Here is a 25,306-nt window from a genome sequence, read left to right on the forward strand (position 1 = left end):
TGAGGAGATCCATAGGAGAATCAGAGCAACCGACATAGCGCAGCGGGTTGAGAAGCTAAAGTGGCAATGGGCAGGGCACATAGCTAAAAAAATCGATATACATTGAGGTCCCAAGGTACTATAATGGCGACCTCGCAGAAAGCGCAGCGTCGGAAGACCCCCACTAGATCGACAGAACAGGCAGACGGGCGGCGCACACACTTTCGCATTTATAATATTAGTATGGAAGTATGAATTTGTGAATTTGAAATAGGTAGTTATTTGCATTTTTTGAGAAGTTGGGTATAAGACACAGGCAGACAGACGGACGGACAAATGAAAATGTAACCAAGCAGACTCAGAGACCTCGCTTCACTTGGTCAATTATTTATTTGCCAGTCTATGTAACAAAATATCCCCCTCGCAACTAAAAGATCACTCAGAAAGCATGAACATTTTACATTTTAATATACTCTTGTTTTGTAAGCAAGGCACATGCGTGCTTAATTTTGAGCTGAACCACTTTGTTGTACATGAAAATACGGGTGTTCTTAATATTAAGGCACTTTAATCTGAATTGTTGAGTCACGGAGGAGTTTAGTTACTTGATCACATCCTCTCACCCAACAGAATTTAAAATGTTGCTTTGATAGCAGTAAACCTTAACTTTAACTCGTCCAAGAGATTCATAAATGTCGTTACATTTTATTGTGTTTATATGACGACTGTGAAAATAGAAATTCCTGTGGGTGTTCGCCCAAGGCGCGATTTAGTACAATGTAAGAAAATTATGATCGCTCCGACATTCTGTGCAAAATTTCTAACGCAAAATCATTTTCCATGAAATCCAGTTTGAATAGAGTTTGATATTTTACGTTACCTAAGCTGCCTATTCGATGAAATTTTTCCAATGGATTATTCATAAATCTAAAATAGGTAGGTATATGTTTTTTTACCTACATTTGTTTATATTTCCAACCACTGATAATTTCAAAGTATCCGAGATTTTACTAAGGATTTTATCTACCTCGCACATGCATCAGTGATTTGATTTCGTCATAGTTTCTATACCAAATGTTGCACTTACTAGTTACTAGATGGTGCCCGTGTGGTTTTTAAAAATCCTGTGGGAGCTCTTTGATTTTCCAAGATAAAAAGTAGTGCATCATGTAGATACCTAGAATGCAAGCTATCCTTGTATCAAACTCTGTTAAAATGGGCCTATGTCTGTCCCCGGGATGCAAGCGATCTCTGCATGTACCAGTTAAAAGGATGGGCCATGAAAAAAAATTTTTATCTCCACGGCAAACAGAACAAAAATGTAAATCTCGATAAGAGAGGCATACTTCTCTACTCTTATGCGAAAGGATCTGAAAACCCATCACATTAGTAACCCAAAAATACCCCTACCACTTTTTAACTAACAGAAGAGATCACGACCCTCAGTAATGATTAATTCGACGCAGACAGAGGAGCAAGTAATGACCCAAATTGTATTGATCAAGTTGACTGCTCCTATTCTATCCTTAACAACTTTCAAATATCCCAATTTCCATCTTGGCCTGACGTTATTTATCACCAGACGTTATTTATATGGACCCAGCCGAGAGTTTAATATGCAATTCGATACCTAGGGGAAAGTACTTACAGGGTTAGATCATTTCGTAGATCAATCAGTCATTTACGAATACATTATATTGAAAATTCAGCTCTTCTTCTAACAATAGCTCGTAGCTTTAGTTTTAAGTTCGCGTAAAAATTATCACCACCATATTATCATCTTACAAATCCTACAACTGACCATCAAAACGTGTTGACGTTTTGACTTTGACTGAATAGAAATGTACACGCTAGGGATCCACTATAACTAAAATATACCTAATCAGATAGATTACTAGCTAAGTGTATTATTAAAACTGTTAAAGAAAGTTGGTAAGTTATATTAAGTAAGTATTAATAAAATTATATCCATGCTTTTCTTATCCTAACAAATATTTGGTCTACTTACCTCCTTTGATACAATGGCAGACTTTTTCAACAATTTCTGTCTCCTCCTGTCGCTCGATTTCATTTTTAAAATTAGACACACACTCAAAATTGATAACACTACACAAGGTATAAGTTTTAAAAACACACTGTATATCCAAAATATAGCCGTCAGTAGATTTTCATTATGGGTCATAGATATAGCATACATTGGCTCTTCAACCACAGATATGTTCAAAAACTCAGTCTCATTAACAGTACTGTTATCACCATCATTATGTTGCTTAGGTAACTCCTGTATATCCATAGCGAAATATATAGGAAGACACAAAATTGGGCATACAAAGTACGCAATTCCTATAGCAATATTGGTATTCGTTCTGTTACATAGAGTCTTATTTTTCTGCGGAAATTTAATCGCAATGAATCTCCATACCGCGAGTGTTATTGTAAGCCAGATGGATATTGTATGGAAAGTCTGACTGAATATGGAATGGAAGTACACAAAAACTGCCCAGGAGTAGGAGTTGCGATTAAGTTCTTCAGCTATATTCGTGTAGATATGAAGAGCGAGGGGTATGTAATCAATCATAACTAGGAGATCGGCGACTGCAAGAGCTGTCAGAATGGAGTTCGTCGAAGACATCATCTCTTTCCGGCTTAGTACTGCAATATTCACGGAGTTAGCAACGGAGCCGAGCAAGCAGATAATCAATGCAATGTATCCGTGCACTTTAACGTACATCCGTTGGAAGTTTGGCCCAGCAGGCATGCAGTACGCCACTGCCGTAGAATTCCCGCCTGTCTCTGGACCTGACATCTTTCTTCTTCACAGCGTTCCAAATATTTTATTAATAAAGCGATGTCTTCGTCTCGGCGTATGAAAAGGCATTTTCTGAAAGAAAGAAAATAATATTAAATAAATATTGTCATAAAATAACTAAGTAAGTAATACCACGTATTATGTAATGTATCTGAGGCAATACATGAGACTGTAATACAATTAGATATCTTAAAAATATTGAAAAAACCATCATGATTTATAACTCTTTCTTCGGATTTATTTGATACTAGATAAAGCCCGCGACTTCATCCACGTGGATTTAGGTTTTTTAAATCACGTGGAAACTCCGGGATCAAAAGTAGCCTATGTCCTTCCCCGGGATGCAAGCTATCTCTGCACCAAATTTCATCAAAATCGGTAAAACAGGCGAGCCGTGAAAAGCTAGCAGACAGATAAACAGACAGACAGACAGACCGACAGAAAGACAAACAGACGGACAGGCAGACACACTTTCGCATTTATAATATGAGTATGGATTTTAGGTAAACACATATTCTTAACATGATATAAGTAGCAACTTGATTACATGATAACTTGATCCAGTCTATCGTATACATGCCCGACATGCCCTTACGAAAACACGTTATACAAAGGGAACATAATAACTGTAGTCGTAATGTAGTGTACTTTATCTATCACGTCTAGGTTATTTATGACCGTGTCGAATGTGGGACTGTAATGTAAAATAATAAATTTCGACATAGCACGCAAATATTTTGGTGATGTAAGCAACAATTTTACTGACAGCACGAACTCACTACTATTTTCTGAAACCTACTCATGTAAAGTATTGGATAAGTGGATAAAAGTTCTTGGGAGATTGTGCTTATCCCTCACAAGCCATAAGCACAAACTCCGCTTTCAAACAAGCTCGCAATCTTGCAATGCCTTCTCACTTTCTTGAACGTATTAAGTACTCTGATTTTTTAAATGTTTCATCTACGAATTACTTATTAACAAAAATCATTTAAGTATTCGTTAATAATTTATGATACAAAAAGAATTTTGAATGAACGTCTACATTCTCCTAACGAAAACTATAAGCAGTTCCTACCTATTTGTAACCCAAAAAATAAAAATAAATATTCAATGACCAAATTACGGGCTCTCAAAACTGTGTTTCGAATAGTTACCTATACCTTACCTATTACCCTTATCAATAAGCAGACTATAATTGCCATTCTACTTTGTTCACTGTACTCCCGTAGGTATAGGTACCTACATAATACGAGCATTATTACGAGTATTTATGGTTAGGAAAAAATCTAATTTTACGGCTGTTTCCTTCGTTATCATAATAATCATATCAACGTAGATAAATCTAGAGACCTCTCTGGTGGGTACTGGCAAAGCCGTACAACTCAACTTCAGACACGTATAAGTCGTGTCGAAGAAAATAAATAGGTATTACATACTCCTCACATCACCTTAAGAATATCTTCAGGTGAGGTCGTAGTCGAGCACAATATATTTCCAGCTTAATTAACTTTTCTATCGACATGTAGTGCAAATTGTAATTAAATCAATGAAATTATACGTAACTAATTTGTTCTAAACTTAATTCATCTGGAGTTAAAGGGATTAATCTATCAACGGCATTAATGGTAGTACAGACATTTAACATTTATGTAACGAGGAGTTGGGTAGCGAAGGATTAAGGCCCAAAGCACTTAACGGATAAAGTTTATTGTTTAAATATTTGCTTTGGGTATATCATAACAACTGTGATGGCTGCCTACGTAGGCTGTTCCATATTATTTAAACTGGTTAAAGCGTTTTCCTAAACACAACAATTGATACTACACAGCCTATTAAACCTACTTTTTGCTTGCGTTTAATATAATTAATTAACTAGATATTTCTCGAACCTTTTTGGTCATAATAATATCACGGAATTTGGAGTAGGTATCATTGATTACAAGGGATAAAATGTTAGCTAGTTTGATACTTATATCAATAGTCTAAGAGTTAAATTACTGTGACGTAGGTCTGGCATTCATGCCTCTTATTATGTTACCTACCAGTAAGATAGCAGTTTTGTGCAGCCAATTTGGAGCTGGTAAACAGAACATTTACCAGTTATCCAGTTACCTCAATCCCTGCTATTATTTTCAAAGAAAAAAGGCTCTAAATACGGCAGAAATAGCTTCGAAAAATGCGTTTTCAAACAATAACCGGATTAATCCAATAACTACTCAAGATCTTAAAAATGCATCTGTAGTCTCAGTTTTTTGCCGTCCTATAAAATTTAATTTCGTTGATTAAGTATTTGGATTCCGATTTGCCAGCTCGTCATTGCTTTATTATTTTGAAAGAGATTGGTCTTTTACTTTTTGTAGGTATCCGGAATAATGCTTTTATCTAGGCGAGCTTTCAAACAAACTGCTCTGGATCGCAGCACTGCCACTATTGTATCTAAGCCCGGATTTAAGTCAACGATCACCGTGGTAATGAATGAGACTGCCGTCCTTCAGTTGTATATCTAGATATATCCTTCGGTATAGTATCTACTTAGGCCTCCTTCCTCGATCCTTGACCTTTTAACTAGTAGCTGTTCGTTTTCTAGAAACTTAAAACGCTGATTGCGAATCTTATTTTTATACTTGTAGGCATGTAAAATACAAATATCTCTGACTAGGAAGCCCCGGCTTCGCTCGGGTCGAATTTCTAACATCCTTTCTTAGTGGGGGTCTAACCGGACTTCCGACATCAATGGCCTAACCTCACTCGATAGATGTTATAAAGAAACCCTACGTGAAAAATCTCAAGTTTTTAAACACAGCGCCGGTTTATCTACACTAATCTACACTAATATTATAAAGAGGAAAACTTTGTTTGTTTGTTTGTTTGTTTGTTTGTTTGTTTGTTTGTTTGTTTGTTTGTTTGTACTGAATAGGCTCAAAAACTACTGGACCGATTTTAAAAATTCTTTCACCATTCGAAAGCTACATTATCCACGAGTAACATAGGCTATATTTTATTTTGGAAAAAAATAGGGTTCCGTAAGATATTTGGGTTTTTCGGACACAAGGTGTAAAAAATCAACCAGAAAAGTTACTTATTTTGCGTACGCTGCCTAAACTATAAAAGATAGAACCATAAAATGTTCTAATTAATTGTAGATCTTATAAATATCTACAAAAAAGTCCGCGACACACTATACCCATCTATGTCGAGTGAGGCACAGCAACCATTTTTTTATTTAAAAATCTTGAATTTTTTTTGGACTACATTTAAACGCGTTTATTTTACTCATGCTATTAATCCTTATCAAAATAAATGATTTCATCACTAAGAACAGTTTATGGAGATAATATTTGGTCTTTGAATGATTAAAATTGGACGTTTGGTTTTGAAGTTATGGCGAAATTAAAATATTACGATTTCTGCTGCACGGCCCGTTGTCTACATATTATATAAAGAGGTAATGTCGTTAAGTTTGTTTGTAGGGGGTAATCTTTAGAACTACTGAACCGATTTTAAAAATTCTTTCACCAGTAGAAAGCTACATTATTCCTGAGTGACATAGGCTATACGGGATCTTTAAAAACCTTTTTTTTTTTTTTTTTTTATAACAAGCGTAGGTACACCAAATATTTACATTATTATTTTCTCGCCAAACTGGTGAGCCAGTTTGTTGGCGAGCTGGCGCTCCTTAAAAATAACTATAATCTACGTATTAAATTGTACTTATGTATGTAAACTTATATTCTAACTTATAAACTTATACTCAGATTAAGGATTGATCGCTGCAGCGAAATGAACGCTTTAGAGATCAATCCTCAATCTGAGGTAACAAACAAAATAAACTAAAATAAACCTAAATCTACGCGGGCGAAGCCGCGGGGATCAGCTATCTACACTAATATTATAAAGAGGAAAACTTTGTTTGTTTGTTTGTTTGTTTGTTTGTTTGTTTGTACTGAATAGGCTCAAAAACTACTGGACCGATTTTAAAAATTCTTTCACCATTCGAAAGCTACATTATCCACGAGTAACATAGGCTATATTTTATTTTGGAAAAAAATAGGGTTCCGTAAGATATTTGGGTTTTTCGGACACAAGGTGTAAAAAATCAACCAGAAAAGTTACTTATTTTGCGTACGCTGCCTAAACTATAAAAGATAGAACCATAAAATGTTCTAATTAATTGTAGATCTTATAAATATCTACAAAAAAGTCCGCGACACACTATACCCATCTATGTCGAGTGAGGCACAGCAACCATTTTTTATTTAAAAATCTTGAATTTTTTTTGGACTACATTTAAACGCGTTTATTTTACTCATGCTATTAATCCTTATCAAAATAAATGATTTCATCACTAAGAACAGTTTATGTCTACACTAATATTATAAAGAGGCAAACTTTGTTTGTTTGTTTGTTTGTTTGTTTGTTTGTACTGAATAGGCTCAAAAACTACTGGACCGATTTTAAAAATTCTTTCACCATTCGAAAGCTACATTATCCACGAGTAACATAGGCTATATTTTATTTTGGAAAAAAATAGGGTTCCGTAAGATATTTGGGTTTTTCGGACACAAGGTGTAAAAAATCAACCAGAAAAGTTACTTATTTTGCGTACGCTGCCTAAACTATAAAAGATAGAACGATAAAATGTTCTAATTAATTGTAGATCTTATAAATATCTACAAAAAAGTCCGCGACACACTATACCCATCTATGTCGAGTGAGGCACAGCAACCATTTTTTATTTAAAAATCTTTTTTTTTTGGACTACATTTAAACGCGTTTATTTTACTCATGCTATTAATCCTTATCAAAATAAATGATTTCATCACTAAGAACAGTTTATGGAGATAATATTTGGTCTTTGAATGATTAAAATTGGACGTTTGGTTTTGAAGTTATGGCGAAATTAAAATATTACGATTTCTGCTGCACGGCCCGTTGTATTATATAAAGAGGTAATGTCGTTAAGTTTGTTTGTAGGGGGTAATCTTTAGAACTACTGAACCGATTTTAAAAATTCTTTCACCAGTAGAAAGCTACATTATTCCTGAGTGACATAGGCTATACGGGATCTTTAAAAACCTTTTTTTTTTTTTTTTTTTTTTTTATTTATAACAAGCGTAGGTACACCAAATATTTACATTATTATTTTCTCGCCAAACTGGTGAGCCAGTTTGTTGGCGAGCTGGCGCTCCTTAAAAATAACTATAATCTACGTATTAAATTGTACTTATGTATGTAAACTTATATTCTAACTTATAAACTTATACTCAGATTAAGGATTGATCGCTGCAGCGAAATGAACGCTTTAGAGATCAATCCTCAATCTGAGGTAACAAACAAAATAAACTAAAATAAACCTAAATCTACGCGGGCGAAGCCGCGGGGATCAGCTATATTATATAAAGAGGTAAATGTCGTTAAGTTTGTTTGTAGGGGGTAATCTTTAGAACTACTGAACCGATTTTAAAAATTCTTTCACCAGTAGAAAGCTACATTATTCCTGAGTGACATAGGCTATACGGGATCTTTAAAAACCTAAATCTACGCGGGCGAAGCCGCGGGGATCAGCTATATTATATAAAGAGGTAATGTCGTTAAGTTTGTTTGTAGGGGGTAATCTTTAGAACTACTGAACCGATTTTAAAAATTCTTTCACCAGTAGAAAGCTACATTATTCCTGAGTGACATAGGCTATACGGGATCTTTAAAAACCTAAATCTACGCGGGCGAAGCCGCGGGGATCAGCTAGTCCTTTTATATAACTGTAGTGATGCCCGCAACTTCGTCCGCATGAACTTATTCTTTTTCTAGGATAAAAAGTAGCGACATGTCTTTCTACAGGAATTATAAAACCATGCAAACAAATCACGTCGATCAGTTATCCCATCGCTGTGTGATTGAAAATCAAACCAACAAACAAACAAACTTTCGCTAAGTTATACATATATTATAATACGAACCCACACATCGCCATCACATCACGATCTTTCTTTCGACAACTGATATATTTGTTTCTTTTGAAGCATCAGAATGTATAATGTTTATTAAATAGATTTATTTTTATTTTCTCTAACTGGTATTACGCACGAAGCACTTTACATAATGTGTAGTCTAGAGCTATGATTATGTTTGCGTGATATCCAATATATTTAGGTATCAGGACCAATACTTCCTTCGACCTGCTACCGTGCCGATTGAGCCCTATAACATCTACTTAACTACTCCATGGGCTATCTTACTAAGTATAGAAAGTAAAAACGCTTCTATAGAGACCTGGGATAATAGTTAGAGCAAACAATAAACTGGACTGTACCATGTTTCTCTTCATAATGCAAAAATATTATTGCCTTAAAAATTAAACAAAAATGAACGTCTTTACATAAGTACAAATAATTATTGTCTTCTTATATTATATTTAAAAATTAATGTTTGTGTGCTCATGTTTCATAGTCTATACGTTCTGCATCTTTCATCCGAACGAGTTTCAACTTTATACAGTTGTTGGCATTTGCGTGAAAGTTTCTGAGCTCGTACCATCATTATGCTCGTGACGCGTGAGTCATTCAAACAAACTGCAAAAATGTTAAAGGATTCATTCCAACGTGGTGATTTAACTAGTCATGCATACCTATACCTAATATCATAAAATAAATGCCATCGGCTTTGTCTGCGTGAAATTCGAGTTCTAGTGGAACGATTTCGGTTTAAAATGGAGTAGCTGGTAGGTATAGTATGTAACTAACACTATCTAGTATAAATAATATAATAGGTACTATAATTGAATTCGAACTGCGAAAGTTTCGTCCGGCAATCGATCCAGTATATTATTTATTTGATATTATATGTAGATATTAATGAAGTACAAAACTTCAATTTTATAATCTATATATATAAAAGGAAAAGGTGACTGACTGACTGACTGACTGACTGACTGAATGACTGACTGATCTATCAACGCACAGCTCAAACTACTGGACGGATCGGGCTGAAATTTGGCATGCAGATAGCTATTATGACGTAGGCATCCGCTAAGAAAGGATTTTTGAAAATTCAACTCCTAAGGGGGTTAAATAGGGGTTTGAAATTTTGTAGTCCACGCGGACGAAGTCGCGAGCATAAGCTAGTTCAGTAGAAAAATAAAAAAAAGGTTTACGTGTTGTTACACAAAACTCCCTGTTAGGAGGTTCCTTTTTGGCCAGGAGGTATGAGAAAGCATCATAATCGTAAATTCGAATAGTTCAAATTCCACGCAGAGGTTTGTTGGGATAGACAGGAATGAACCACGCTTCCTTACGAAAGAATGTAGAAAATTACACAGACCGGTTAGTTTAATTAAAATCTGCGTTCAAAAATAAAATTTAAAGATTTTTAAATCCTTATTTCACGAAGAAGGGTTGAAGGTTTATACTTAATATGTATTATGTATAATACTGTATACGAACAATGTCGCGGGTATGTCATAGTAACGTATTTCTCGACTCTAGCATCATAAGGTCGGATGTGTACTTCCGACCAAACTCACTTTTTTACATAAAGGTAATGAGCATTTCGGGCTCTTTCTGCCAAGCTGACACCAGTATTTCTATCTCTTTTCGTTGCAAAGATAAATACATGCATAATGTCGTATCTGAACACATTCTAAAAATTTGGAGAACCATAATTATATTTTTTGACTTGCGTATGTATGCACCAAAGCAATGGAGAAAAATGATAGATGTATTTTGAGTTCGACCATTATGCTACGAAATTAGTTTATTTGTAATACTAGCTGGTACTGCAGTTACGCACTTCTGCTTCTAAAATATGTAATAATTTTGTTAGGTAAAATCACAACAGATGTTATGCTTCGAATTTTTTGTATTAATATTTGGACTGTGAATCATTTAAGACTTTTTGCCTTGTAATATAAATAATTTTGCAATAAAATTCATGGAAGTAAGTTGAAATAAAGCTTTTTGTTTGTGACTACATTAAAGTTGATGTGATTAATTGGTAAGAGATCCATCCTATTTCACCAAAATTTTGGACTAAACTGCGGGAAAAAAGTAAAGAGCCAGAATAAAGCTGAAGACATTTTGAAAATGTAGACTAGAAAATCTTTTAGGACCACGAAAATCACACCATGGAAATCTAAACATATATTATAATAATACCCCACTAAACAAAAAACCGTGCATTTATGGTGTTTTTTATGAATCATAGTTCAAATCATCAGTTCAAAAATTTATTGCCCTAGTTTTTAAGGTAGCCTTAAAAAATTAGAGTACCTAATCAATTTTTTCCTTCTTTACCCATCTTATAATCGACCGAATTTGATATTAATCGAGAGCAGAAATTATAAGGCACCTACAATATGTGATGATAGTGATTCTAACGAAACATACCTAATTATAGGAAGCTTTAGATTATGTTAATTTAAATATAAATGTAGTATAAATTAATTTATTAATTAAACAACTAATAAAAGTGAAAGTAAAAAAATAAAAAAACTTAACTAAAACACGAAAGAAACAGTTTAAAAAAGTATCTGTTAAAAAGAACAGTCGTAACAGAAGCAATGGAATTTTCAAGAAAGCAGAAAGTATTTTTTTTATTACAAAAGTGGCAATGCCGGATTTGACTAACAGTAAATCCTTATACCTGCGTAGTTTCTGCACCTTAAAAACGATTCATGATGCTACCAGCAGTGTTGCTACTTTAATGTGGTCTGAAAACATCAGCTGCAGCGGAAGGAATAAAACAGTATCTTGTCTTATTTCATTAATCTACTATAGAAGAAACAAAGTATTCTCGAAATTGTTGAAGAATTGACTTTGTGGTCTGATAATTGTGTTCGTCATAATCGGAGCATGATAATCGTTATGGCTTACTTATGATTACTATAAGGATTACCACACTAAAAAGTGATAAATCACAAGCTTTATGCTAAAATGCAACATGTACCTACGTGGAGTAAGATGTAATCCATGCACAAATAGAAAAAAAGGGAACAGCTGAAAACAATGCAGATTACTAAACTAAGAGATTGGTCACAGTTTACAAGAACATGCGAAGGAAACAAAACTTTTTGATAAGTTTGATTTGGCACTACAACATATTTTTAAAGACCACATCCCTTTACAAAGGTGATATATCAGGACCGTTTGTTATATATATAAAAAAAAAATTATTAAATAAATAAACACCCGCAATAATGCTGGGTGTTATTATTTTATAAAAACTACTTTAAAGAAGACTTTTTTGTATTTCATTAGTATGTTATAGGTACATATAAACTTAAAATTCTTCCCCGCTTTCGCCCAATATACGACATAATGAGAAACCATTATCCACTGTAAAATATAACCAACTTTTGCAGTAGGTACCTGCTGACCTCCATTCTTACTTTACGTACCTAATCATTATAAGGAAAATCAGGCTATGTTGGCATGTTTTAGATTTCTATATTGATGTAACCGTCATGTATGCAATTCCACAAAAAATGTTTGGCCCACTGTAGGTTTCTAATTACTTTGTAATTTTTTTTTCAATTTTTGGCTGCTGTTTTTAATTAATGGGCTTTATTTGTGAATTTGTAAATTTTATTTTCATTCATTCAGAAGTCACAAGGTTTACACGGATGCAATGGTCAGACTATCGGGCGAATGCAATTATTATGTTTCAGATCTAACTAATCAGTTTCAGAAAAATCAGATAGGTACATTGTTGCTATCTCACAAAACTCCTAAATGATTTTTGTGAGATAACTACTGTGATCTTTTGTCCGAATATTACTTATGTATAATCAGTTAAGACGTATTATGAAATATTAAGTAATAGATCCGACTTTTATTTCAAATTTGTAATAGTAAAAATTGCAGCCATAAAGTCGGTTTACAACTTATGCACACAATTTTTTAGTACAGTTACGAATATTACCAGCATAAAGTCGCATATCGTCCATTTTGAAGAAATTGTGAGTTTATATTTTATTTATTAATGATAAAGTATTTCTAGTAATGGTTAATGATAGGTACAGTTAAGTGTTACATATTACAAAAACAACTGAAATTGTATCTCTAGTAGTTTAGAAATTATGACCCGATTTCCCTAGCATTTTTGTTTTGGCTCTCCTCAAAAGTAGCAAAAATCCACATCCGACCTTATGATACTAGAGTCGAGATTTATAGATTTAGAAATTTCTTCATTTAAATACGTTTTAAATACTGAAAACAAAAATAGCCCGCTTCGATCTAAGGCTGAGATCTATAGAGCGCACTTTGACTTTGCTCAGATTTAAGATTGAGTTTAAACGAGACAGATTTATGTGAGAGATATAGCTCTGTCTCGTTTTAATTATGTCTTAAGTCTAAGCAAAGTCAGAGTGCGCTCTATAGATCTCACCCTTAGACTGCAAGGTGAGATCACAATCAAAGACTAACTTTTCAGCAAGTAAAAAAATGATTTTCGGGATTTTCTAGTTTTCTGGATATCTCTAACATATTCATAGCACGTGCCGAGCACTCTACGAATATCTATACCACCATGACTCGGTGACATTTCTTGATTCGATTGAGTGCGAATATCTTTCTTTATAAGAGTGCTGCTAGCCTAGTGGTTAAGACATGGAGTTATGTGCATTTTAGTGAAGAAAAATAGTGTGAGGAAAACTGCATACCTGAGAGTTTCGCACAATGTTCTCAAAGGGGTAATCTGCCAGTCCACACAGGGCCAGCGTGGCGGACTATGGCCTAAACTCATTTCATTCTGAGAGTCCTGTGCTCAGTAATGGGCCGGCGGCGTTAGGTTTATCATGATGATGATGATGATGATGATGATCTTTCTTTACTATCGGCTAATGCTTTTATAACACTTTTATACTAACTTCAATTTTTATCTCTACCTACAAAACATATTTCCCCTTCATCACATTGTTGTCGGTCATTTGTTGGTGTGGTCATTATTTTCCTATGTTAGTAAAATCGTTCAACTTATTATGTTATACTCAATTATACCCAATTTATTAACATACTTATCATTCTACACCACGTATTTTACATGCTAACAAACGTAGCGAAAAAACACCGCTAATAGTAATACCACAGAATATACTGTACCTAATAGCATAGTTGGGTAGGTGGTAGTACTAGTATTTCGTTAAACTGTGGTAGTACTAAGTACTTTGGCAACTTGCTTATGCGCTACGTCGTAGCAATCACTTTGTTTAAAAGGTAGTTGTTTCATAACTAGGTATTATATCTCGTAAAGTACAAAAAAGTCTCTTTTTGTACAAAAAATAAATTCATAAACTCTACAAAATATAGTAAAACTTCAAGTTTTAATACAATAATTTTTGACAAGAAATTAAAATTAAAATATAGTAAAACTGTAATTTTTATTTTTTATTTTTCGTGTACCTACTAAAATTGTACTTCGTTACAAAGTAATACTAATAATAAATCAAGTAAGCATTGGAAATGCTTCATCTCTAAACAGAGATTTCTTCCAGCTTTCCATGTTTCATTCCCTAATTACCTATACATTATACAAATTAAAACTAACTAGGCCCATCCGTTTAACCGATTTTGACGAAATGTAGTACAGCCATAGATTGCATCCCGGGGAAGGACATTTACTTTTCATCTCGGAAAATCAAAGAGTTTATCTCACGGGATTTTTAAAAACCTAAATCCAACCTAAATCAATCCAACCTAAATACACATTGTAATCTGCCTGTATGAGGTAGTAAATTGAATTAAAGATGAGCATCCCCATCCCCCTAATATCGCATTAGATATACCTACCTACAAATAATACGAATAGGTATTCGTAATCGTTCGTTTCGAAGTAGTCTATTTGTAATACATATATGTATTCTTTGCAAACTACCTACCACGAATGTAGGTAGTTTGCAAAGAAATCAAACATGATGAGAAATTCTAGCTTTTACTTGAAAACATTTCCCTTGCCAAATAGGTGGAATGTAGGTATTTTTTGTATAAGTGGCAAAATATATTTTTTTTAGCATTATTCTTAACCTATCTGTATGAGGTTAGTGTGGTGATTTTTCATTTTTTTCTAAGTATTATTTTTAAATATGTCTATGTAATGAATAAACTACCCCCTACTACCGTAATTGTGGCGCGCTGCTGATTTTAGTTCGTTCAAGGTGATTATAGCTAGATTCAAATAAGTAAGTAATAGGTATGAGATAGGGTTCACAAGGCGAAGAACCGTAACTCATAATATTTGAAAGCAGTTTCTTTGGCCAACTTGCTCTCAATCTTGGCTAGGGTTCCCTTCATGAATATTCATAAGGCAAGTCTTTCTTTCAGAAAGTATTTTCAGTCCGGAGTATTATAAACCTCTAGTTATCAATCTGTGAGTTTAATTAGAAACGTTTAATAACAACCAGCAGAAATTAATAGACCACGTCTATCGCTATGGCATCTTCTCGATAAGTTCCTTAGTATGAGTAAGTAATCAGTACGCGGCAAAAATTAATGTACATCGAACTTTAGAGTGACATTTTGGCTTTGTAGAACGTTATCACTCATACCTATATGACGTTTTATCGGTCTCAACGACTATCGCTATCTCCTTCACATACATTTTTTTCTGCCGCGTACTGTAGGTACCTACATGTATTATAAAAGTATTCAAAATCAATTTAGGAACATAATATTATTATATCTACTATCCGGTAGTTGCTCGAACAAATCTAAGAAGCTAAGCTTTTGAAAGTTTTATTGTTCTAGAGTTGTTTTTTAACTTCTTCACTCTACAGAAACTTGAAAAAGGTTTATTGTTTCATTTGGAAATTATTACTTATTTATAAGTTTCTGTATAAAATATAGTCTATAAATTGATTTTACGCAAAAATTTACTCTTTTTAGAATAGATAAATAGGTACTTACAATGATTTTTGATTTAAAAAAAAAGAACCATTATAATATTTTTCGACAGAAACTTCTACCTAAGTGCGGAAACCAGCCTCAGACGAAAGAAATGTAAGTAAAAGTAAAAGAATTTTACGGTACCTACTTACTTGGTTGTAGATAGTTAGCTGTCGTTGAAAATACTTGAAATCAAAGTACTTCGCACGTTCAAAGCTTAATTGCAGACGTTGTAATATGTAAATTTAACTTGTCAAAAGCTTTTATAACTCCTACGCTTCTGACGTGGCTTTTTATTATAACGACTAAGTACTGGAAAATATTGATAAGGTATACGTATTTCATTAATTAATATTCTGCACACTATTTTATCGCTTGTGACGAAACAATAATAATATCCATGTTACTAATTAAGCCAATAAATAATAACTAACGTAATAAAACGAATATAAAGAAGAAACTAATTCATTTTCTCTGTGCTATTTTAATGAATCTTTCCGATTTACTAAAGAGGTATGAATAGATACTTGTGTGATGAACTTTATTATTTTGAGCGGTTGCTCACCTGATAATTACTTAAGATATATGATAGGTGACCCGCCATGAGGAGTAGCTAATGCATGCATTGCAATTTAGATAACTATGTTTATGTCCGCGACGTGTGAACTACACAAATTTCAAACCCCTATTTTATATTACAATTAATTTTCAAAATCCTTTCTTAGCGGATGTCTACGTCATTATAGCTATCTGCATGCCAACCAGCCCGATTACTACTTTGAGCTCTGCTTCGATAGATCAGTCAGTCAGTCAGTCAGTCGGTCACCTGTTTCTATTATACATATATTATGTAGAAGATAATATTAGATTTCCAAACATTAAAAGTTTCTTTATAAAGCCGTGACGAACTCTCATATTGTTTGATTAGTTATTTTATCGCAACCGATACGGTAGGTACCCATAGGATATGGGCTTAATGGCTTAATTATTGTTGATATCGATCAAATTATTATTATCGACTACCTAGCGGATACCCGGCGTGTGCTACAACGCTAAAAAAGAATGTGCCTAATGCATTGTTATTTGTGTTTAAAATCATCTTCGCAGTATTGCCTTTCTAATGAAACCGGTTTGGGCTCATCGGTTGGATGGTTTCAAAGTCTATAACGGACACAGAGAAATAATTTTTAATTATTTATATAGGATAGAAAGATGCTAGTTGGCGGAAGAATTATTATTATCGAAAAAATAAAGAATATTATGTTGATGGAATAATGATGGACTGAATCCAAATTTCAAAATCTTTCTTTCTATATATAAAAATGAATCGCTAAATGTGTTGCTGATCGCAAATCTCAAGAACAGCTTTTTTTATAATATTCCTTGAAGTACGATTAGTATTTTAGATCGTAGATATAGTACGATAAGTATGAAGTATACGATACGAAGTGGTTCTTACGGAGAGAAAAATTAAAAAAAGTGTAAGTATTGTAAGAAAGTACTTCAATCCAGGAAATAAGAAAACACCAGCTTCAGTTATTTACTCCTATTTATTCGTTACAAATTACAATACTGCACATCTATCTTAAATCTCCTTTTATTTCCTATTTTCACGTCCACTAATTAAATAATTCCCGCCATATTCCTTTTTCCCCTCTTTTCTCTCTGGTTCCGTGCAGCCGCCAACAAATTTAAAGAAAGAACATATTATAGGAATTATTTATTGAACTTTGACAGAATTAATGACCAAGGAGTTTAGTATTGTTTTTATAAAGCACATTTTCAAACCATATTATAATTATTATCGATATAAATTTCGATTCAATCACAGAATTATTTATACTCTAATTAAAAATACATTTTGTTTTAACATTAATAATAACACAAAAGTAATGCAACCTTACATTATTTAAAAAAAATTAAAGAATCGACTGTTAGGCGGTATCTAAGAAGTTCGCCGGGTCAGCTAGTTTCGAATAAAATTTAGATTTGAAAAAACATCCCCAAATGATCATCATTTTTCAGCCGTTTATCCACACTATACCCAATCGTAATTGACTATAATAGATATATCTCTTATACTTTCAAAAACACTACCAAATTCTTTTCGAATTTCAGTTTGTAGATATCTATCCTACTCTATTAGTGAGCATTCATGTGTATTTCATGTATTTGAAGGTAGAAATGGACCCACAACATGCATTAGTACTTTAAGAAACTTTTTGATTGATTGACTTACCAACTCAAACAAGTAAACATAGTTCTCAGGAGTCACATCACTTCGGAACAATCAGAACAATTGCGAAACCTTTCAAGTTTCCCGTTAGACAATATGGAGATGAATGTGTGCACTGTACTTGCAAGCAAATAATATGAAATCTAGATTAATTTAAATTTAAATATAAAAAGGCCAAATGCCAAGAGGTTCGTGTCTAGAATTATTTACGCGATCCTGAGTGACGGAGCGCCGTTAGGGCGGCGTGTTACGCCAGGGCCACACTCATTGTGACTGCAAATACTTCAAGCTGACGCGCCTGAAATGTAACGTCCAAAGAGAAATCGCAGTCAGATATATGCGAATTGGCAATGGACATTTCCCGAAAAAATACATAAAATTTTTGAAAGAGAATATTTTAAAGGATATCCCATGCGTCTGTTTTTTGTGAAATCAAGCTTGCTACTATATTCAATATTTTATCGCTATATCTACATATTATACTAACTGGTCTAAAAATAGTTAAAGAATACCACTGCTTTTCTGAATGACGCTTACACGATATTTTGATTGGATTTTTAGGTTTCGTTTTATAGATAGGTATGTATATATATTGAGCCTTTAGTTCAGTGTTTTTATGAATCACAAATTCATCTCAGTCCAGAGATAAGGATTATCGACATCTGGGATCACGAGAAACATAGCCATGCAGCATGGACCGAAAATATCATCATCGTCGTCTACTAATAGACGTCCACAGCTGGACAGCTCTTGTAGGGACTTGCACATGCCGCGGCATGCCGCCGGTATCTAAGCTCTCCCTGCGACTCGTTTATCTAATGTCATTGATTGCAACGCTGCGCCTTCTGATGTGAGGTCGCCATTACAGCACTTAACCCTAACGTTTTCGTACCGGTTCTTCGAACTATTTTACTGAATACCTACTATAATGCTATTCCGCAATGACATTTATCGAATTCCGTAATGGCATCCAAAATAAATGTCGTCTGAAAACTCGGTAGTGTGCGTTTAATCAGTAGCCATATGACACAATAATACCACAAGATATGTAAGTACCTATTGAACTTGAATAACGGTTTACGGGTATTGAATAATTTATTGATCACCACTTGGCGAGCCTGCCCTGCCACGACCTTTTCCGAACTGACATTACATAATTTTGAGATTTCAAAGTCCGAGTATTTTGTCCTGAATATTGTAACAGTTTTGTAAATAGACCCCAGTTTGTCAACTATTGAAGTATATTATAAGGATACGATTTCACCTAGAAATATGTGATCACCAATAACTTATTTATGATTTGTATTAAAAAAGATAAATTTGTTACAAGCACACGATGAACCTACTTTATATGATCAAATATTCGAAAACAACCCATAAGTATATAAATGCGAAAGTGTGTCTCTCTGTTACTTTTTCACGGCCCATCCTTTAAAACAATTTTATTTATCAACGATAATAACGTAGGTAACAGTTAAGGCTCATTCCGCCGTTTCGTGCAAAAAACTAACATTCCGTGCAATAAAAAAAAAGTACTTCATGTTGTGTTTTTTTCTTGCTAATCTACTCTAGAGAGATCCTTAATTGGTGATCAGTGGGAGGCACCTTTGTATCTTACTTAGTTATCGAGAAAATGATAATTGAAATTTTACAGATGGATGGTAATGAATATTGATTAGATTGTAATGAAATAGGCTGGGATGTTAATAAAAATAGATCGTAAGGCAATGAAATTAGGCTAGGATATATACTTAAGGCAAAGGATAGTAATATAAAAAAGATAATTATAATAAAATAAATTCAGTACAATGTAATCAATGGCATTTATTTCTATTCAGTAATTATTTTTAATCAGTCTAAAACAATCAACAAGGCGGAATAATTTCTTCGACATAGTCTTAACACAAAAGTTATTATATAATAGATAGCCTGCATTAAAGTTTAATAACTTAATATAATAGTAATAAAGTTAAAATGTATAAGAATAATATAAAATTAAAATATATATTATTGATGCGATAAAAATATAGCTAGCTAGTATACTGACAGTCAAATTATGGCAACTAATTTTCTTAGCTTTGTTAGCTAAACTAAATCACAGTATTTCACTGACAAAACAAAATGCTCCTAGAGCCAAAAAAATAAAAACAAAAATAAACAATATAAAAATAACAGACTGCAGTTTACTGACAACCAAAGTAACTATCCTTATGTTTTGCAAGGGCAATCATGATTCTAAACTATAAAAAATAATAACACAATTTAATTAAGAGATCAAGAATTAAGTAATAGCACAATTCAAAATAAATCATAAACACAAACAAATAAAAAAATTGAATTCGTCACTATCGTCATCTGATTAATTTATGTGTAACTAGCTAGTCTACCAATAGTCAAATGATGGCAGCTACTTTTCTTAACTTTGTTAGCTAATCTTAATCACAGTATTTCACAGATAAAATAAAATGCTCCTAGAGTTAAAGAAACAAAAACAAAATTAGCCAAATGAGAAACAACTGACTTCAGTTTACTGACACTCAAAGTAAGTATTCTAATTTTTCAATGCTAAACCTAATTATAAAATATAAAAAAATAATAACAAATACAAATATGACATCTTAAATTAATTAATAAGCACTGCACAATTCAATAAAAATTCTAAACATGATAAAATTTAAAAAATATTCAATTCGTCGCTATCGTCATCTGATTCATTAACATCTATCACATATTTGTTTTGGTTTTCTGATTTAATTGGTGGAAAAACGAAATGCCGGTGGTCGGTGTTGAAAGATGCTGCTAGATTTTTTGGGCGCATTGGTAAAACAAGTCTTTTGTTTGGTCTCTTATAAAATTTACGATTTTCCCAACTTAAGCGTACGTCGGATAAAATCTTGACTTTAGGAGATCTTGGAGCTGACGAAGAGGAAGCTACATTTGTCAGTGGTGAAATATTAAACTCGATTAAATCCTCCAGAAGTGGTAAATTTTCTAAATCATCTGAATCTGTTATGTTATTTAAAATTGTTGGCGTGTTTATGTGTAATATGGACGGATCTGCATTGACATTTGTGGCTTCATTTTTATCACAATGAACACCAGATTGCTCTACCTCATTTTTACCATATTCATTACAACGTAGAAAACCTAAATGCTTATTATGTTTGCATGGTATGTTGCAATCTTGGCATTCGAAACAACTAAGACTTCGAAAAGCTAATTGTTTATCATCAAGAGTAGTCCAAATAACTTGGTGAACATCCATTGTTCCTTTGAATGCTGGAATATTGAGTGGAATTTCCTTTTCTATTATGTCATTTTCCGTTATAATCTCAAAGTGAATGTTTTGAATTTTGTCAATAACTAATGCAGTAAAATCCTCGAAAGATCCAACATCTCCACCATATTTTACAAAATTGTCAGCAGTTCGTTTCACAACCGCACCTATGCCATCTGGGGCTCCTTTTCCGTGACCAGCTTCTTGATAATTCCATGTCACTTTAATTATATTAGGATTCAATTCTTTAAGTTTAGTAATCATATAAAATATATTTTTATTTCTATATTGGCTGGACGGCGAATCTGATAAGAAATGGACAGTATTAAATGGAACTAGTGTTTGAGACAACTTTAGGATAGGACATAAGTGAGCCCATATGGACCTTGCATCATGCTTCAAACACTTACTCATAGTACAAAAAGATTTCGTTTTGAATGTCCCTGCCTCGCTGTCTTTATAGTAAATAATTCCAGTATGTAAAGAAACTTGCTCTCTACTTCCACCGAAGTGGAAAGATTGTATTTCTTGATTGTATTTTAAGCAGTAATTCTCACTGAAGTCTATATGCAATAGTATCTCATTGGCGTTCAAATTTTGTTTTAAATGTTTAATAACTTCATATTGCACCGTGATGTTCAAATTGTGCTTAAAGAACGAGATTAAAGTCGATTCCAATTTGTTTATAACATTGCGTGGATAGTCTTCACATTTATTTTTTACTGAAACTATTTTAAGCTTTTGCACTCCATTTCGTACCGTATATGGCTTTTTCTCTGTAATCCACTGATGGAAAAATATTTTTTGATCATTGTGAAATTCTTTATAGTTTAATATTTTAGTATTGCATGTTGGACATGTTCGCTGAAGACATTTTTGATTAATGTCGCAACAGATACTCTTGATTACATCGGTCCCACTATCTTCTATGATAATTCTAGCATTTTTTAGTGCCTTAATTAAAAGATTAACATTAGAGTGTAATTTGCATTGACAGGTGTCTCATTCTGTACCAGGAAAAACTACCCAAAAGGGTATATATTTGCAGAAAGTTGAATAGCTTAAACAAAATTGCTCTTTAGTAAATTTTTCATGTAAATTTTTCAAATTATCATTTAAGTATCGCTTTTGTTTTTGCACACCATTTCTTTTAATAAATTCTCTTTTCCCTGCAGCAATTCTGCTATTTGTATCCTCTTCGAAAAAAGAATGAATTTTATGCATTAATGTTAGATTTTTTTCTACTTTGGTATTTCTTTTTCTTTGTGAAAACGGTATTTTATGAAGCAGCTTGTATTTTCTAAATCTTTCACCATCTTTAATAAAACAATCCGCAACTTCTCTCTTGCCTTTTTTAGAAACTGATTTATAGCTCTCTTGTAAATTTCTACATACAGTTTCACTAAACATCAGTTGTTTTTTAACTTCTTTCTTCTTTTCTGGACGTATATCTATCAATACTTCTTCCACTTTTTTTTCTATTGAATCACTTACTTTTCTTGTACTATTACGTTTGCGTAGCGCCTCCTTTTCAGTTTTGAGTTTATTTATTTTATTTTTTAGCATCTTAATTATCTTTAAATGTTTATAACGCATACGACGTATTAAATTCATTGGTTTTGATAATTTTCGTGAAACATTTTGATTGCTTGGACCTGGTTCTTGTATTATTAAAGGATCTGATTGAGGGTATACATGATTTTCTGAGTCACTAGCATCGCTACAGGGTGGTGAGTTTTCCATTAGTATTTTTTCTATTTTTTTTGGTCTTTCTTCCGGTTTAAGTAGCTTTGTGAGTTCTTTCGCCAACGCTTCCTTTGATCCCGTTGTGCCCTTGGAGTCATATTTTTTATGCTAATTATCTGCTTCTTTTTTTTTCTCGCTAAATATCTCACTCTTTCTTTTTCCTTTTGTAGAGTATATAGTTCAGGAGTTGCTTTTATTTCGGCATACTTTTCTCGTTTACGTAGCCTATCTTTTGCCAATTTTTCTTCCTCTGTTAACTTTTTACGGGGTTTCGCCATTTTAATACTGAAATATACAAAAATATGGCCTTGTAACAGCAAACCTCATAGCTTGAAATAATGACAGTAACTTATATATAGGAACAATGTACGATTGTTTTAAATAGTTAGTAGCTTCACAGTTGAAAGTCTAGGCGACGCAGAGGTGGGTGCGGAGAATAATTGACGATGTTAAGAGTGATCATAAAGATATGATTTTATGAATTAATAAATGTAATTAAAATCAGTCACTACCTTCCAAAAGTGTTCATTACCATCCTGAATAAATTTGGATGGTATGGATAGTAATGAAATCGAGATGAATGATTTTTTTTAACTCTTTTTGAAATAAGTTCGTGATGGAGTTTAGTATCATATCAAATTTTAAATAGGCACAAAATGGACTAAGAAGGTAAACATTCATTGATAAAATAATAATTTACTTACCACTGTGTCTTCAGAATTCAAGGGAATGCGATGAAATTACTTCCTGACGAAACACTATTCCGAATAAAAAGATTGTGAATAATTTTGCCATCGAGACGCGCACGTCCTTCCGGCTCCGTCGCCTCGGCTAACTGACTTGTAGAAACACGTCTTGCCCTAACCCATAGTTGTAGATGTACAGATACGTTCAAATTTTAAATTCGTTCAAAAAGAGATGGTTATGAATTTTTTACAGTGACAAAACTTAAAATAGGGGTTTTGAAAAATAAATGAGCGTTATTAAAATAAACAAATATTTATTCATTGAGCTATGTACTAGATGTTAATATGACATATTAATTGGAGCGGTCCATTGAAATAAAAATAAATAAAAATTAACAAACTTGTTGAATTCCAAAGTCGGAATTAGAGAGGAATGAAATTATAGGAGGTATTTTTAAGTTAAAAAAAAAACTAATTCATACAAGTAGAAAATGAGTAATACTGCTTCTAAAGTGCTCATGCCTGTACCCCTTAAATAAATAATTATTCAAATAAAGTCTTATTTTCATAGGTAAACTACTCTGGATATGTTTTTTGCACGAAACGGCGGAATGAGCCTTAACAGTTAACACGTACCTAGCACGATTTGTTATCACTGCATGGATGCAAAAAGTGAGCGGGTCCTACTTAGGAAAATTTGCATACTTCCATAATTATATTGCATGGCATATTCTAGAAAAAACGGCCGAGAGTATGTCGGGCTCGCGCACAGAGGGTTTCGTTCCTTGAAAGGATACATGTCATCATTTTGTTGCCTAAATTATCTCCAGCTGCATTCATAAGTTTATTGCAAACAAATATTTCGCGCTCGCACTGGGTCGGTTTTTTTTCCTTTTAAGAGATGAAACCCTAAACAAATACTGTAAACATAATAATCTATCCATATATATGTAAAAAGACTTGTCCTGACTGACTGATCTCTCAACTCACAGCCTAAACCGCTGGGATTTTAAAAACATGAAATTTTTTTTGTAACGCAGGCACCCACTAAGAAAAGATTTTTGGCATTTCCACCCCCCAAAGGAGATAAATAGGGGATGGAACTTTGTATGAAATTCCTTCATTTTTAAAGTTGAAAATTGATATTTAGACTTTCCGTTAAGAATTTAAACAAATACATATTTCACGATTTTTGAAAATTCTACTTTTAAGGGGTTGAATAGGGGATGGAAGTTTGTTTGAAAGTCCGTCATTTTTCAAGTTATTTCTATGAAAATTGGTATTTGCGTTTTCGGTTACAGATAAAGAATTTAAGGATTTTTGGAAATTATACCCCCCACACTGATTTTTAAAATTCCACCCGAGCGAAGCCGGGGCGGGTCAGCTAGTAGGTACCTTTATATGGCTAACATTGACCGAATCACAAATGCAAATATCATTCGGAATTCGCAAAGCGCGTCGTACCGTATTTTTTATTTGACGTTATAAACTCTGTAGGTATGTCGCACACGGTAAATTATGTTTAGCCCTTCGCATATATTACTGAGATTTAAAACACATTAATTAAGTTACGCTGTGTTAGTACTAACTGCAATAAAACATTAACTTGACACAGTCTATGGGAACAGGAAAAACGTAGTGATTATAATTATTCTCTTTGGGAACAGGCTGGGAAGGTACCATAGCTTGTATGCATAATAT

The 25,306-nt window shown here is 33.3% G+C and overlaps 1 protein-coding gene across 1 annotated transcript in view; it reads right to left on the reverse strand.

Moving 5' to 3' along the window:
- LOC117996620 (G-protein coupled receptor dmsr-1-like) overlaps positions 1–18,160 on the reverse strand; it is a 29,557-nt gene extending 11,397 nt beyond the window's left edge. Inside the window, exons 1-2 of the mRNA XM_034984731.2 lie at positions 17,900–18,160; positions 1,988–2,860 (exon numbers count right to left, since the gene is read on the reverse strand). Coding sequence (XP_034840622.1) covers positions 1,988–2,785 — 798 coding nt within the window. The 5' untranslated portion in view covers positions 2,786–2,860; positions 17,900–18,160. The remainder of the gene's footprint in view (positions 1–1,987; positions 2,861–17,899) is intronic.
- Positions 18,161–25,306: the final 7,146 nt, after the last annotated feature.

Source organism: Maniola hyperantus, chromosome 3 (assembly GCF_902806685.2).
Source record: "Maniola hyperantus chromosome 3, iAphHyp1.2, whole genome shotgun sequence".
NCBI lineage: Eukaryota > Metazoa > Arthropoda > Insecta > Lepidoptera > Nymphalidae > Maniola > Maniola hyperantus.